This window comes from Podarcis liolepis (genome assembly GCF_965112155.1).
Source record: "Podarcis liolepis genome assembly, chromosome: 1".
Taxonomy (NCBI): domain Eukaryota; kingdom Metazoa; phylum Chordata; class Lepidosauria; order Squamata; family Lacertidae; genus Podarcis; species Podarcis liolepis.
The window spans coordinates 103,361,873-103,377,749 of NC_139554.1; the positions used below are offsets into that span (position 1 = coordinate 103,361,873).

The following is a 15,877-nucleotide window of genomic DNA, read 5'->3' on the forward strand; positions in this document are numbered from 1 at the left end:
TGGGCTTCTGGCGTCTCTCTAGTTTGTGGAGTTTGTTGGTGTGTGTGTCTGTCTTATGTGAGGTCTCAGTTTCAGCTCTCCAGACGGCTAGTTGTTTGCATTTGTCCCAGAGTGCAGGGTGGATTTTGTTACAGAGTTTGAGGTGAAGAGTGAGCAGATCTTTGTTGGTTTGGTTTAGTAGGTATCTTTTCTTATGTAGTTCGTTTCTGATTAGGGATAGTTCAGTTCGTTTCAGGATCCTTTCGGTAGCTGGGGTTTTAGAGTGGAATTTAAGTTGGAAGCATGTGGGAATTAAGTTGTTGTCTCGGCAGTTGCGTAGGAACAAGAGATCACATAAGATGGTGGCTCTTCGGATTTCTAGTTTCTCGTAGGTTCTTGTCAGCTGGAAGGTTTCCTCCCCGTAGAGGTGAGATATTTGTTTTCGTAGATTTTCACGGGTACAGGAATGCAGGTTTTGGTGTCCTCGGGTGTCTTCCCGTGTAAAAGTTGGGGTGTCTAGGCGACGTTTCGACGAGGTCTCACTCGTCATCTTCAGGCTGGTGCTTTCGGCTTCTTGTTACTGGAACAGAGCGGGATCTCAGTGTTTGAGTTCCTATAAATACTGTAGAGGGGTGTGGTGTATTGCCTCAAAAGTTCTGGGCAGAGGGGAAGTTCCCAGGCTAGTGTTCTTTTCTTCTTTTGTTCCTTAATTACTTGAGGGATATCTTGAGTGATTTCTTGAGTGATATTCTGAGTACCACTTAGGTGGGTCATTAGGTGTGGATTAGTTGCTAAAGCCTTCGTGTCTTGACCTCTTGAATTTGTGAAGAGTTTTTCTGGGAAGATGGCTGTACTGCACTTAGTTGTGCTTTGGCTTGGCTTCGTGTATAGGGGCGAGCTGTGGTTTTGTGCCCTGTGCCAGCCAGATCTGTGTAGGGATTGCAGGGGGGTGCAGCATCCGGAGTTGCCACTATGGTTTGGTTACTGGATGGTGTCTGTAATTTATCTGTGGAGAGGGTCTGGGTTTGGGTCTGGTGTGGTTGATTGGTGGTGGCGTTCTGTGTGCCTCTGGATCTGGTGTCGGTTTTTGTGGGGAGGGCTAATTTCCAGATGTCTGGCAGGCGGGACGTGTCGTCACGCTTGTTCATGTTGTGAGGGTGTTTCTCTATCTCGATGGCTTCCATGATTATTCTCTTGTGGTGATGTTCCATGTTAAAGAGCAATTTGGAATCTGCAAAATTAATTTCGTGTCCTGTTTCTTTCATGTGTTGGAAAAGAGAGGAAGATTTTTCTTCTTTTTTGACGGCATTCTTGTGTTCTGCGATACGTGCATTTATTCGTCTGTTTGTTTGTCCAATGTACGTGGCTGGGCAGACTTTGCAGGGTATTTCATAGACCCCTTGGTTTTCCAACTGGATTTTATCTTTGGGGTTTCTGAGGATATTGGCTATTTTTTGGTTGGTGCAAAAGGCTGTTTTGATATTGTGTTTATGGAGGATTTTGCTAATTTTATCTGTAGTGCCCTTGATATAAGGAAGGAGGGCCATGCCATTGTTTTCTTCCGTGTCTTGGTTTTTGGGGGGTGTTTCTTTTTGGATTAGCTTCTTAACCCTGTTTTGCTGGTATCCATTGGCGATTAACACATTTGAGAGATTCTGTAACTCAGTTGTCAAGTGGTCTTTGTCAGCCAGGCGTTTGGTTCTGGAGATGAACACAAAAACCTCCCCACAAAAACCTCCCCACAAAAACCGACACCAGATCCAGAGGCACACAGAACGCCACCACCAATCAACCACACCAGACCCAAACCCAGACCCTCTCCACAGATAAATTACAGACACCATCCAGTAACCAAACCATAGTGGCAACTCCGGATGCTGCACCCCCCTGCAATCCCTACACAGATCTGGCTGGCACAGGGCACAAAACCACAGCTCGCCCCTATACACGAAGCCAAGCCAAAGCACAACTAAGTGCAGTACAGCCATCTTCCCAGAAAAACTCTTCACAAATTCAAGAGGTCAAGACACGAAGGCTTTAGCAACTAATCCACACCTAATGACCCACCTAAGTGGTACTCAGAATATCACTCAAGAAATCACTCAAGATATCCCTCAAGTAATTAAGGAACAAAAGAAGAAAAGAACACTAGCCTGGGAACTTCCCCTCTGCCCAGAACTTTTGAGGCAATACACCACACCCCTCTACAGTATTTATAGGAACTCAAACACTGAGATCCCGCTCTGTTCCAGTAACAAGAAGCCGAAAGCACCAGCCTGAAGATGACGAGTGAGACCTCGTCGAAACGTCGCCTAGACACCCCAACTTTTACACGGGAAGACACCCGAGGACACCAAAACCTGCATATATATATATATATATATATATATATATATATATTCCCTTAATAACTAAGGGCATGATACTGCCAATGCAAACCCTTTACTCTCCTTGTTGATCTCAAGAAGACAAGCATTACCGGTAATTTTGGCTGAATTCTGCTTTAAAGGTCTGCATGAAATTATCCCCAGCTGCATTATATTATACAAATTCTTACTTCAGTGTTTGTATAGTATGTGTTCCATGAAGATCGAAGTGATTCTTGGCCTCCAATATCCCACATAAGAAAACGTGTATTATTAACAACAATCTCCTCTACATTGCTTCCAATGGTTGGAGAGGTATGCACTACTTCATTCATAGAACTGCAAAGGAAGGAGAAGAAAATGTAAGAATGATGTATGTTCTGCCTCGGTCTCCTTGGTCTAGATTTCTTTCTGTTCTGCAGTCTGAGCTGCATTCAGCTGCAGTTATGCTTGTAGTTGCTTTGAGATCAAAATGTGACATAGCATATCCTAGGTACAGACAACACAATACCCCCAAGCAGCATTTTTATCAAACTGCCAGTGTAAACTGCAAACACAACTCTGGTATGTTGCAGCTATGTCCAGGGTGCACTGAGTCACATGTCAAACTGCTCATGTGGGTGCAGCTTCAAGAAAATTTGGATCATATTTGCATTAAGCATATTTGGACTGTGTAAACTACAGACTCAGTGTATCAGTAAACAGTTACCACGTTACAAGGTCAGAAGAAGAAAATATGGGCTATCACACTTAACTTGGCAGAAGACAATGTTGTTCACAATTCCAAGCAAAACTGTTATTACTTTTAGGAGAAAACCTTTTAGGAATTTAATTTCAATAAGACACTTAACTAATTTAAGAGTTTTCACTTGATTCAGCAACTAAATTTAAGAGGTTGGCATATCTCCAGAACCTCAGTATAGCTGCTTTTTGGAGACATTCAAGGTAGCATGAAATACCATGCAATTTAGAACTCCAAAATCCGGAGTTTGTCAATATTTATATTGGAACCTACTAATTTTCACAAAATAATTAGCAAGCTTTCAAGTTCCCTAAAATACTTCATGGTGTGAGATATTAGAACAAAAACAGGGTATGGGCCAGGTGGGAAAGGATGTACAGAAGTACAAGAAGTAGGCTGGATGCTGTGGCATGGAAGCTGCATTTAGACTCAGTTACAAGATGGAAGTTGCAGGCTGAATTAGTCTCTGCTAGGTGCTGAAGGTTATCAGTGTACAGCTAGGGCTCTGGCACAAAGCAGCAATATCCGATACCCATTTTTTAAAAAACAAAACCTGACTGTTGCCTAGACCTGTTTCATGCCTAAATCCAAACTGAGATTCCTGGGTAGGCAGAAGGAAAGATTTATATCATTTAAAATATGCACTGTCTTTCTAACAAGATTTTCTTTCGATTCCCTATTCCTTAAACCAGTGCCAGAACCAAAACTGCCTAATTGCATAGCTTTTCTCTCAGAAAATGTGTTGGAGATAAAGATTCTACCATTGCCTTCTTGACATGCCTTTGATGCAGGGCATGCAATTCTCTTCTAAATGTAGGAGCACTCAGGTATGCAATGCCACACCTATAAGCTGAAGTGATATGGGCCAGTGAGAGCTGTACCACACAGCATTCTCCAAATCACGAAATCTGGCTCTGAATGATGCCTACACAATACCATTATAATGGTAATCTCAAGTATCCCCCCTACCTCAATATTACATATGTGGTATTAAAGTTTCAAAGGTGTAGTTTCAGAGGGTTTTCTCAGGTTTCTTGTCATTTGGGATCAGGAAGGCATTAGAAATTCCCCCACAGGAATCAATGGAAATTTCTTACAATTTGTTATAATGTCTAACAATTTCCTGAGAGTGCATTGCATTTGGATGTCAGGTCCTGTGGAATTTGGCTGACTACTGGCAGGTAACAAGAAAAGTTTGCCTGATCTGGAAAAGCAGTTTTAGTCACCTGTTCATATGACTTCATACTTACAACTGATAAAGAATGGTTGTTTTTCCTGCATTATCAAGGCCAACAATGATCACTTTGTGCTCTGGAGGGAGGGGAAAAAAGAGAGCAAACAAGGAGCTAGTTATTTGTTTAGATAATTTATATATTGCATCACACATTTCCAAAGGAAATCCAAGTTATCTACAGTTTATCTTTAAACATTAAGTATAACATTATAAAAGATCAAAATAAAACATTGTGAATGAAGCTCAAAAAACACCTTCATTTAAAGGCAGCATGCAAACAAGAAAGCAAAATATTGGGAGGAATTCAACATAGCGCTTAGGAGATCTCTCCCATTTGTGCAAGCATTTCCGCTTGCCTGGTGAAGTGATTTCCCCACTTCTCCCCCCCCCCCCGAGTTCTGGGGGTTCTCCCACCTGTCCAGAACCAATTGGGATGAGTGTAGGAGGAGGAGGTAGGATTAAGCCCTTCTGCTCTAGCAGAAATCTTTGTGCAGACTTCCACTAGTGGGATCTGTTAGCTGTCTCTGGTCCATTATCTCAAACATAAAAAACACAAGGACAAATACCAATACAAAAATGCAATACAATTCCACATATTAAAGCATCATTAGCAGCTAAACAAGGTGAGTTAGGCCCCCCCAATATCTCCCACAGTAACATCTCCCTGAGCACCCTCTCACATACTCTCAACCATTCTTACCAACCATAACCATAACACAGCTAATCCCCAACCAACCACTTGTCATTAAGCATACATCTGGCATTAAAAAAAAACCCCTGGCAACATTAAATGTAAATATACAACCAGCTCACTCACTCACCTCTACCTGGTAATACAGTGCCATACAAGCAATAACATGGCTACTTCCTCCCCTTCTCCCTCCCAAGCAGGGCCTTACAGTATACTGGTATCAGTCTTTCATACTATATTAAGTCTCTCACATAGGCGCCACCTCCTAAGGGCTGTGGGGGCTTCAGCCCCCACAATAAAATATTTGAGGGGGCTGGGCCCCCACAAAGTTGACTGGCATTCCCATTCAAATGGTGTGCGTGCACTGCATCATATGATTGATTATGCAGGGCGGGGCTTACCTGGGCCCCCGCAATATTTTATTCGAGTTGGCACCCCTGGTCTCTCATGCAGTATTCAACAACCTATACAAGTTACGGGAAGCTTCATGCCACATATCTCTATGTATACCACCACAATGTTTGTAATTGTTTTGTTGTTCAGGCACCTTGTAGATCTTAAAGCTGGAAAGGCAGGGCTTCAGTAAATAAATAATAAGATAATCATTGTGTGCCAAGTTCCTTTTCAGAAGGACTACTTTATTAATCATACAAAAACAAATAATAATCTTCCCATACTTGCTAAAGGACTTGTTCTGCACCAGGCAGGATTTCAAAGTTTCTTCTTCCTGCTTTCAAAAGAGTAATGCCAAGCATTTTTGTTTAACATGCAGTAGAGGCAAGCCACCAGATAGGACATGAGGGCTTTAGTGGAAATTGGTGGAATTTTTAAGGGATTGTGGTATAAATATATGCAAACCAGGCCAGTGTTTACTTCAACATAAAATACACCACACTGATGCACTTAAGGGAAGTGGGAAAAATGGGAGAAAATGTTATAGAAGGACAAGCTAAATATTTCTAAATCAATAGTGTCGAGTTTTGCAGAATGTTTCTAGCAATAGGGAATATTAAACTCTACTGCACAACAGCACAATATTGTTTAAAAAATCAAAGGGAACTCTCCTGACTCCCACCAAAACATTAGTATCTATACTGAAGTTTGAGAATTATATTGTATTGCTGGCAGGATGAATGATGAGGAGGCACTTGGAACAAAAGATCTGCAGCATGGCAAAGAAGGAGGGGGGGTCTTAAGTGCCTATACTAATTGATTAGCAACTAGAGTGAGTTATTTATTTCTTTTGGCAATCTAAGGTTTCTAGTAAGGTTGCATGATTTAATCAGTAGCTAAATCAACGAAAGAATTAGATTAAAATTTTCCACAACTGATTTAATTATGGATTGGGCTAAGCCTAAAGGAATGTTTGCTTACTTTTTATAGCTGTCTTGGCTTTTGAGATATTGCTTTTCTCAGTTTTTACCTTCAGAAAGCCCTTTCCATATTAACATCTGCCAAGGAGGCTCGTGTATCTACCACAAAATACTTGGGCATCTGAAAAGATGTTTTAGGGCAGGCTTCCTCAAACTTGGCCCTCTAGATGTTTTTGGCCTACAACTCCCATGATCCCTAGCTAGCAGGACCAGTGGTCAGGGATGATGGGAACTGTCAGGGAACTGCCATCGGAACAGGGGCAGGAAACAGAGGGGCAGTTGTGCTACAGGGAGCCTCTGAAAATCTTGCGAAGCAGTTCCTCTTCTGGTGATGAGGAAAGCCCCACCTCCAGTGAAGAAGAGGTGAAAGAACCAGAGGATGCTGGTGGGAGCCTCAGCATCGCTCCTTGCCAACCCGGCCAGGAGGGAAGCACGTCCCTTCCGTCGCCCACCTTGCGCAGAAGTCTAAAGCGCAAAGAGGGAAGGAAAAGGCTGGGCGTAACGAGACTTTTATGTTGGGGGAGGTCCTGGAAACAAGCAATCCCGAATTCTGCTAGTGATTGAGGCAGACATGAACTTTGGGGTTCTGAACTGTGAATAGTTTTGCACCTAAATAAAACCTGTAAAAGACAGGTTGGAGTCCTGCCTGGTTACTCATGAGCAACCACCTTTGCCATCTGACAGGAACTGTAGTCTCAAAACATCTGGAGGGCCGAGTTTGAGGAAGCCTGTTTTAGGGCATATACTCAATTCACATGATGAACTGGCCATGCCTGTGGTATTTCAGCTTCATGCCACATGAATTGAGAGAACACACACAAACCCCTGCAAGTTGTGGGAGGGGGGAATCAGTAGCAGGCATTCTGTCTTTTAGAGAACGTTCCCTGCCATGGAAGAGTCCACTATTTGAAAGTCAAAAAATTACTACAGTGGAGCCTCGCAAGACGAAAAGAATCCGTTCTGTGATTCTCTTCGTCTAGCGGTTTTTTCGCCTTGCGAAGCAAGCCCATTGACGGATTAGCGGATTAGCGCTATTAGCGGCTTATCGGATCAGCTGATAAGCGGCTTAGAAAAAGGGGGAGGGAAAAAAACCCGCAGGAACTCGCAAGACATTTTCGTCTTGCGAAGCAAGCCTATAGGAGATTTGTTTTGCGAAGCACCTCCAAAACGGAAAACTCTTTCGTCTAGCGAGTCTTCCGTCTTGCGAGGCATCCGTCTTGCGAGGCACCACTGTATATTGGGAGGGAGAGAGAATAGATTCAATATTCCTTCCTTTCAAGCAGTGGTAACGGTGTCCTCAAAAAACTATCTTTATTGGGGATTTGATAATGTGCAAATATATTCAAATTTAACTGAAGAACTGTTTAAATGGAAGTATAAATAAAATCTTTGATGGTAAGCCCTAGTCCCCAGTTAATTTTAAAAGCTCTTTGAAAGCAGCCAGAGGCCCTTGTATTTGAAGCAACACTGAAATTACATCAGCTTTTTGTAAAGTAAGCAATTTTGGAGTTTTCCAATCAGGCCACAGTAAGTTCTCCTGCTTTCTGACAGATCAGTTAAGACTAGACAGAGCTACATAACATAGAAAGTTGTTTCAGTGAGTGCTCCATTTTATATACCATAACCCCAGTGCAGCAAGGAACAATCCTCATGCATATAAATTGATTTCCACACACCAGAAATCACCAATCTTGTGTATATGAAGATACAGCATTGGGTGGGGGTTGGGAACAGCTCCTTGAAATTTCACAAACAGTACTTGTAAGAACTATGGAAAAACCTGAAAACATCAAATGATTGTTTGCATTCTGCTGCACAAAGGAGCCCTCCACTCCCCACCCCTCCTCCGTTATTATTAAATGTTATTTCCTGACCTTCACCAGCAGATTCCACGGTGGATTCAATCAAGAAAGCTCCATCTCCCCAGCACACAAAGATAGTGAACTGATAAGGTCAGTGGGGCAAAGGTTTTGCAAGAATGTCCATTCATGCATCAATAGAGAAGTGCAAGCAAGCCTGGAAAAACCCCAGGTATCTTGACAATATTTTTACCATGTCTTTGATACTTAAGGTTACATTGGCCTGGTTGGCATATTATGCTTAAGTTTTAGGGGCACTCATGTTTCATGTTCACACTGTCAAAGCACTGCATACTTTACATCTAAGCTCACGTGCACCTTTAATCTTCTCAATTTGGGAAAAGAAACTTAAAAATGCAAAGCCCTACAAAGTTGAATGGAAAATTACTTATACTGTATCTTAACACTAATTTACCGAGTTCATAGTTGAATTCTGTCTATTTAATATTGCATTTTGTAAACAGAACAATAACTGTAGTTCAATTAGTACACACCAGCTAGCTATTTTGTTACACTCAAAAGCAATCATACTAGTTACAGTATGACCTACAGGAAATGTGCTAACAACCACAAGAAACGGTAGCTACACTTGTCTCAAATGACCAGCTTTCTCCCAAGGCAAGGAAGTAATGGCTCATATAGCGACACAGGAGTCTTTATTAATCATTCAGCTCTTTAACTGCAAATTCTAACTTTCCTTCCTATGTTTGAAAATATATATATAGTCTGAACTTGTTTCAGACTTAGGAAGAAAATGTTCAGAGATGAATGATTAATAAAGAATCCTATGTCCAGGTTGGATTATAGTAATGTGTTCAACACAGTGTTCAAAAATCCTATTGCTCTGGGAGCATTTTGCAACAGGAAATTTCATTAGTGCAAGCAGTATCTGAGCTCTGGACACAGTACTGTGCCTAAGATTTCAGATTAAAACTGCACAGTGGAAGGAAAGGAGGACCCTTTCCTGCCTCCCTACTTCCAGTCACTCTCTAATGACTGAAGAAGAGACCTTCTTAAGAATATTAGGGGGCGGGCTGGAGAAGCATGGCTTTGGTTTTTTTTGCAAATGAGGACTAGACCATGTGAAAAATGAACATAAGATTTTAGCTGCAGTTCATTCATTTTCAGCTTTGTATTATTGTTATTTAAAAAGCATGCCTAGACATTCCGTTGTTGCACTCATAACCTAGGTTTAAGGTGCCATTTAGCTCCTAGCTTTCATATCTCAGTTTCTAGCAGAGGTTTAACAGTGTGTATCTTTCCTCTACAGTGCATTGATTTCAATGACAGGTGAATACCATGTTGCATACCACCCTATGACTGCTGTAGTATTCAGTGGTCTGTCAAAGGAAAAACAACTGTTCTGAGAGAGACTCAAACCAGACATATAACAGCAAAGAGCTTACCAACAAGTATAGCCTTGTCCAGTGGTAAGAAACATAGTTAATTAGTACTTTAAAATAGGTTTGTTGTCACTGTACACATATATAGTCCTTGCAGCTCAGGTATACCTACTGGCAGGGAATTGCTCCATAAGTGTCAAAGTCATAACAGCTTAAACAAAACCCTTACATTGTATGCCTTATAGCTTTGGTATAAGCTGTGGTGCTGTCTTTGCACTGGTATGCAGGTAAAATGGAACTCTTAGCTGCCTAACTCCTCCACACAGCCTATTATCATCTCAGTTCCCTTACAGATTTTCCATTATTGATGAAGGGGAAACAAGACAACCAACTCTTCAGCTCTCCAAGATGGTTTCAGGTGTCACCTGCTCAGAAAGCAGAGCTCAAAGCCTATAAAGAGACAGTGTGACATGCCCCTTTCTCAGAACACAAAGGATGAAAACATAAGAATGCATCCACATCATATATTTAAAGCACATTTATCCCAAAGATTTCTGAGAACTGTAACTTGTTGAAGGTGCTAGGAACTGTAGCTGTGTGAAAGGTAAACTACAGTGCCCAGGATTTTTTGTGCTGAAATGTGTGTTAAATATACAGTGCGCATGCAGCCTACCTTCCATCACTCTTGCCACTGGAAAGTATTACTTCTTGGGACCTCTCTTCCCCTGCAGGCTCTCCTTCCAGCCAGAGAATCTCCACAAGCTCATCAAGTATTTATCATTACAGTGGTACCTCGGGTTAAGTACTTAATTCATTCCGGAGGTTTGTTCTTAACCTGAAACTGTTCTTAACCTGAAGCACCACTTTAGCTAATGGGGCCTCCTGCTGCTGTCGCGCTGCCGGAGCACGATTTCTGTTCTCATCCTGAAGCAAAGTTCTTAACCTGAAGCACTATCTGGGTTAGTGGAGTTTGTAACCTGAAGCGTATGTAACCCGAGGTACCACTGTATTATGATTGTTTATTGTATTTATATACTGCCCTATACCCAGAGGTCTCAGGGCGGTTCACAAGAGTGGCTGGGGAAACTCAGCCAGATGGGCAGGATATAAGTAATAAATTCTTATTAATTATTAATATTATAAAATCAAAATATAAAATCACAAAATACATAATCAAAAATAAAAACAACAACCCAATAACGAGGTTCTCAAAAGAGTTCTGCATTTGGCAAGCACTGAAAGATATAAGTAGGTACAACACTGCACAATTAATAACAGAAAATTAGGTGCAGACTTCTCAGTTCTGAGCAATACTTAATTCTCCCTCAATCAAACGCACCACAAGAACACAATCAGCTGTAAGGCAGCTTCTCACTAGATGCCCAATCTAATCTCCCCAATTTCCCACCATTAGGGTCAATGCCACCAGCTGTTTAAAAAACAATCATTACCCTCCTACAACACATGCTGCTAAGTCGTTCTTCCCACCTTCCTTTCACCGCACATACCAGTCAGACGCGCTCCCCTTGCTGCATTTCTCTGAACCCATCGCCACTCAACGGCTAATTCTAGTATTTTTTTACAGCACGTTTTGACTGCTCAAAACACTTCACTTGCATTCTCAGTATCTTTCCCCCCTCTTCCACAGCTGGCCTTTGAGGCGAGACCCAGCATTGCCCTTTTCCCTACATTCGCTTAAGCGAGAGCGGCTCCCGTACACACAGGAAAATAGTTCTGCGCGCTTCCTTCCCCCACCCGCTTTCCTTTTCACAACCCGAACCAAGAGAAAGAAAGCAGCCTTTTTTCGCCTTGCCCCCCCCCCCTGCGCTAGGGAACAAGTGTATTCAGCTGTTAGGTGAGTTGTGCCCGCACTTTGATCCCACGTAAGGGAAAGGTGACCATAGCAGATGCTCAGCCCTGCGGAGGGGGGGGACGCCCCTGAAGCTGCTGCCTCAGGTGCCTTCGGGGCTCCCCCTTTGCCCCCACAACTCCTCGCTCTCTTGACCTCGGGCGCCACCAGGAAGGCAGAAGCGGCGCCTCACACCCCGAAGCCCGTCCGCCCGCCGTCGGCCTCCCTCGGCTACGCGACGAGCGGCAGCTCCGCACGGACTCGGGAGAAGCCGGAGACCGAGCCTGCCTTTCTCTCTCACCTTGGTGGTTGAACAGCCTCCATATCCGAGCGAAGAGGATTCCCATGCTCAGGCGACGGGAGCCTCGGCTGCCCCCCGAGGCAACTCCGCACCGGCTCACTTCTTCCCCGCCCGGCCTCGGCCTCCCCCCGCGCTCAGTCCCTGGCCACAGCCCAGCTGCGAGGAGTGAAGAGGAGTGGAGCGGCAGCAGAAGCAGCAGGAAGGTGGTGGTAGTAGTAGTGGCGGCGGTGGCGGTGCAGGCCCCGCGCCTCGGAGACGGTCGCCCGCAGCAACGCCGCCGCCGCGCGCCCCTCGCCGCTCCTCGCGGACATTGCCGCCGCCCTCGCCGCAACTACTTCTCTCCTCTCCGCCCCTCCTTTTAGAGCTTCGCTTTTTTTCCCCCCCCAGGCCTCGCCGCTCTGAGGGGAACGGATGGTGTTTGGGCACCTCCGGACACCGTCCGAGGGAACCTGAGAGCGCGCCCCCGTCCGTCAGCCAGCGTCCGTGCGCGCGCGCTCCCGCTCCTACCGCAAAGCGCCGCTTTTCCAGCCGAGCAGGCAGGATGATGCGACGGCGCCAGGGGGCGGGGCGTAGCATGGAGGGGCGGGGTTTGCAGAGTGAGGGCGGGGTCGACCCAAGTGGGCGGGGAACGCTCGTCACCCTCCAAGGGCTTCGTCGAACGGTGGGAGTTCAAAGACTGCCTGCTCCGCTCCGTCCCCGCTTTGTGATTGGCTGAGAAGGGGTTCCACTCGTGCGAGGCGCCGGGCTGCGTTGCTGCTCTTTGGCTCGGAGGCAGTTGGGGAGATGGCGGGCGTAGGCACTAACGCGTTGCCTTCTTTTCGTCCTCTGGAAGGGAGGGGTGGCTCGCTGGCTCTTCGGCTCCTCTAATGTTTCGAAACTTCAGTCAAAATGGCTCGAATAAATAAATAATAGGAATTGTCTGGTGTTTCGGGATCTTTTTCTTCCGTTACTTTAGGGTTTGGCAAATTGCCCTCCTTATAAAGGCACCTCGTGGGCTAAAAGAATCGGCAGAGCTCGAAGGAGTTTGGGGTTTCTTGGAATATGGAGGCACAGCATGTGTCTCCAGTGTCCCTGCATAGATAGGCACATGCCTGGCTCGCTTAAGACACTGCATAGAGCCTCTATTCTCAACAACGGTGGCTCTCGCGGGTAGAGAATTATTTTTGCATATTTGTAAATGGAATCTCTGCTATTCTGTTGTTCTGCTCCTTTGGGCCTTTTGTCCTTCCCGGCTGTGATGCTTTGTGGTTTATATTTCTTATGCGTCGTCGTTTTACTTTTGGTCATGTCCGCACCTCTTAACAAAATCTAATCTGAAATGTTGGGAGTCGGAATCAATGAAAGTTTCTCAGGGAATCAAGCCGGTAGCATCAGGTTTTGCTACTTTTCAAGACAGCTGCTCATCCAGGGGGTGGGTGACTTTGTGTGGGTTTTTAAATTTTGATTTTTAGTTGTTTCGTTTTTTATTAAGTGGTTTTTTAGTTTTTTATACTGTAAGCCACTTTGTGATCATCGGGTGAAGGGCGGCATGTAAATAGGAAAATAAATAAATTCCATAGATTAATAATAAGTAATAGTGTACCAACAGCCATGGCTCTAACATCAAGATACATGTAGCACCCAATGTGTGGAATGCGCTTAGCTGTGTTAAAATGTTTTAAATACGTTTTTGTTTAAATTGTTTGTTTTACTACTTTGCTACTGTCCGCTCTGGGTTCCTCTGGGAGGAGGGAACAGAATAGATATGTAATAATTAAATACTAAGCAAACAAAAACCTCCAGCCTTTTCCCCACCCGTTTTGTATTAACATCCAGCCTGTTGAACAGTTCTGGCTACTTGAAAGCTTACTGACATAAGTCAGTTGGTCGTAACAATGCTGCAGACCGTACTGTGTGTGGCTTCTTGGTGGTTTTTCCTCTCTAATGGATCAACACAGCTACCTACAATAGTTGTATCTCTGCAATGTCCACAATAGCTGGGTTAGCACCTTTCATATTTATTTATTACATTTATATCTCACCTTTCTTCCAGAGAGCTCAAGATGACATTCATGCTTCTCCATTTTTTCCAATTTTATCCTCACAGCAAGACTGAGACTGAGAGACAGGGACCCAGGGCGAGGTCGCACCCAGTGAGCTTTGTGACTGAATGGGGATTTGAACCCGGGTCTTCCAAGTCCTCTTCCAGCACTACACCACACTGGTACCACCAGGCATACATAGCCTCCAGAGATATATTCCATGTTTCTTCGCTGACTCTTCCGTTTTCTTTCTTTTTTTCAGTAGCATACAAGTCAAAATGTACATATCTTAGTCTATATACTTGCTTGATAAAATTAATGAATGTGCTCCTGCTTTCCTGCATCATGGCCCATGAGTACAAAAGCTCTAGGATAATCTTAATGTTAATATTTACAGTTAACCTGTATTCTAACACATCTCACGGGTAGTAAGTCTTTTACTGTAACTGTAATCCGTTATTCTTCCAGCTTAAATGTGATGTAGATGTGAAGTTCTGGAGCTCAACAGTAGAGCACATATTTTAAGAAGTTAAGTAATTTCACATAGCTTACCCACAATTCAAAACAATTTTCCATTACAAAAATACACTAAAACAGCCATAAAAGCCAAAACAGCAGAGAGAGAGAGAGAGGAGAAGTACAAACAGCTATCAAGAACAACTTAATGGTAGCAATTAGAATCATGTCAAAAAGGAAGCAACCACTTAGGGATCCAAAGGGTTCCTAAAAAAGGAAGGTTGTGACCATCCTACGTAAGGCCATTAGAATTTTTTTTATTGCATTTTTATCCCACTCTTCAACCAAAAATAGGCTCCCAGAGCAATTTACAAGTGACAATGATAAGACAGGTCCTGCCTTTAGGCTTACAATCTATAGAAACAGAAACTGCATTTCAATTTTTGCAATGTAAAAGAAATAGACATAATGAAGGGGAGGATGAACCGCCTTTGAAAAGCAGTTCCAGGGCTCTTGTCCCAGCTAAGCATATTTGGGGGGAAGTGGGGCACACAGGAGACAGTAAGCAGGCAGTTTCCTAAAGGACTTTAAAGCTCAAACATTGAATTTGGCCTGGCAACAAAATAGAAGCCAGCACAGTCGTTTCAAGTAAAGAGTCATGTGCATCTTATATGCAGCCCCCATTAGCCTGGCTTCAGTATTCTGGACCAGTTAAAGTACCCTTCAAAGGCAGCCCTATGTAGAGCACTCCACAGTGATCTAAGCATCATATCACTATAGACCAGTGATCTGTATAATTGACAGCCCAACTATGCTGTCACCTGGGCTGCAGTCCTATACAAATGTACTTAGGCATAAGTCCCACTGCATTTAATGGGACTTACTTTAGCCTCAATAGGATTAGACTCTTAAGTTTCATAAACCGTGGAGGAGAATTTTCAGGAAGGTCACAAACCTGGAGTTAGAAGGGGAGTCAGACATGCTGGTGCTCAAAATCCAATACAGTGGTACCTTGGTTGTTGAACGGCTTGGCTCCCAAACAAATCGGCTCCCAAACGCCACAAACTTGGAAGTGTTCCAATTTGCAAACATCTTTTGGAAGCTGAACTACCAGCGTGGCTTCTGCGGCTTCCGATTGAGTGCAGGAGGCTCCTGCAGCCAATCGGAAGCCGCACCTTGATTTTTGAACAGTTCCGGGAATCGAACGGACTCCCGGAACGGATAAAGTTCGACAACCAAGGTACTGCTGTAGTGGCTACAGAACCACTGTCTGCAAAGTGCTCATGCTCTTTTCTCCCAGGACCTTGAGCTGGAACTATGCAAGCAACGGGTGGACAATGGTGCAGCTTCCAGGCAGTCTCTAGGACAGTAGGCAGAAACAGCAAGAATCCATGCAGACTGTTCACCCTACCTGCCTGGGCAGAGCAGCTATCCAGCATTGAGAGTAATGAGAGGGGATGGGTTTGAATTGAAGCAAGATTTCAGTTTAGGATGGAAGTAGTGAAGGGAAGGCACTCCTGTCAAGATGCTGTTTAATATCCCCTTAATCTTGGTCCACAGATTTTTCTGGAATGCACACAACTTAGACGATGATCACCTGGTACTCACTTGTCAAACAAACAGGTACTTTATTAAAAAAAAACTGCACCACCCACTGAAAGAC

The 15,877-nt window shown here is 43.9% G+C and overlaps 1 protein-coding gene and 1 long non-coding RNA gene across 2 annotated transcripts in view; one reads left to right on the top strand and one right to left on the bottom strand.

Moving 5' to 3' along the window:
- ARL5A (ARF like GTPase 5A) overlaps positions 1–11,872 on the bottom strand; it is a 28,635-nt gene extending 16,763 nt beyond the window's left edge. Inside the window, exons 1-3 of the mRNA XM_083495158.1 lie at positions 11,738–11,872; positions 4,338–4,398; positions 2,537–2,684 (exon numbers count right to left, since the gene is read on the bottom strand). Of these exons, the coding sequence (XP_083351284.1) occupies positions 2,537–2,684; positions 4,338–4,398; positions 11,738–11,783 (255 nt within the window). The 5' untranslated portion in view covers positions 11,784–11,872. The remainder of the gene's footprint in view (positions 1–2,536; positions 2,685–4,337; positions 4,399–11,737) is intronic.
- Positions 11,873–12,777: 905 nt separating this feature from the next.
- Positions 12,778–14,093, top strand: LOC310703287. The gene is made up of 2 exons (XR_014524060.1): positions 12,778–12,886; positions 13,824–14,093. It is a non-coding gene; the product is annotated as an uncharacterized lncRNA (long non-coding RNA).
- The last annotated feature ends 1,784 nt before the right edge of the window (positions 14,094–15,877 follow it).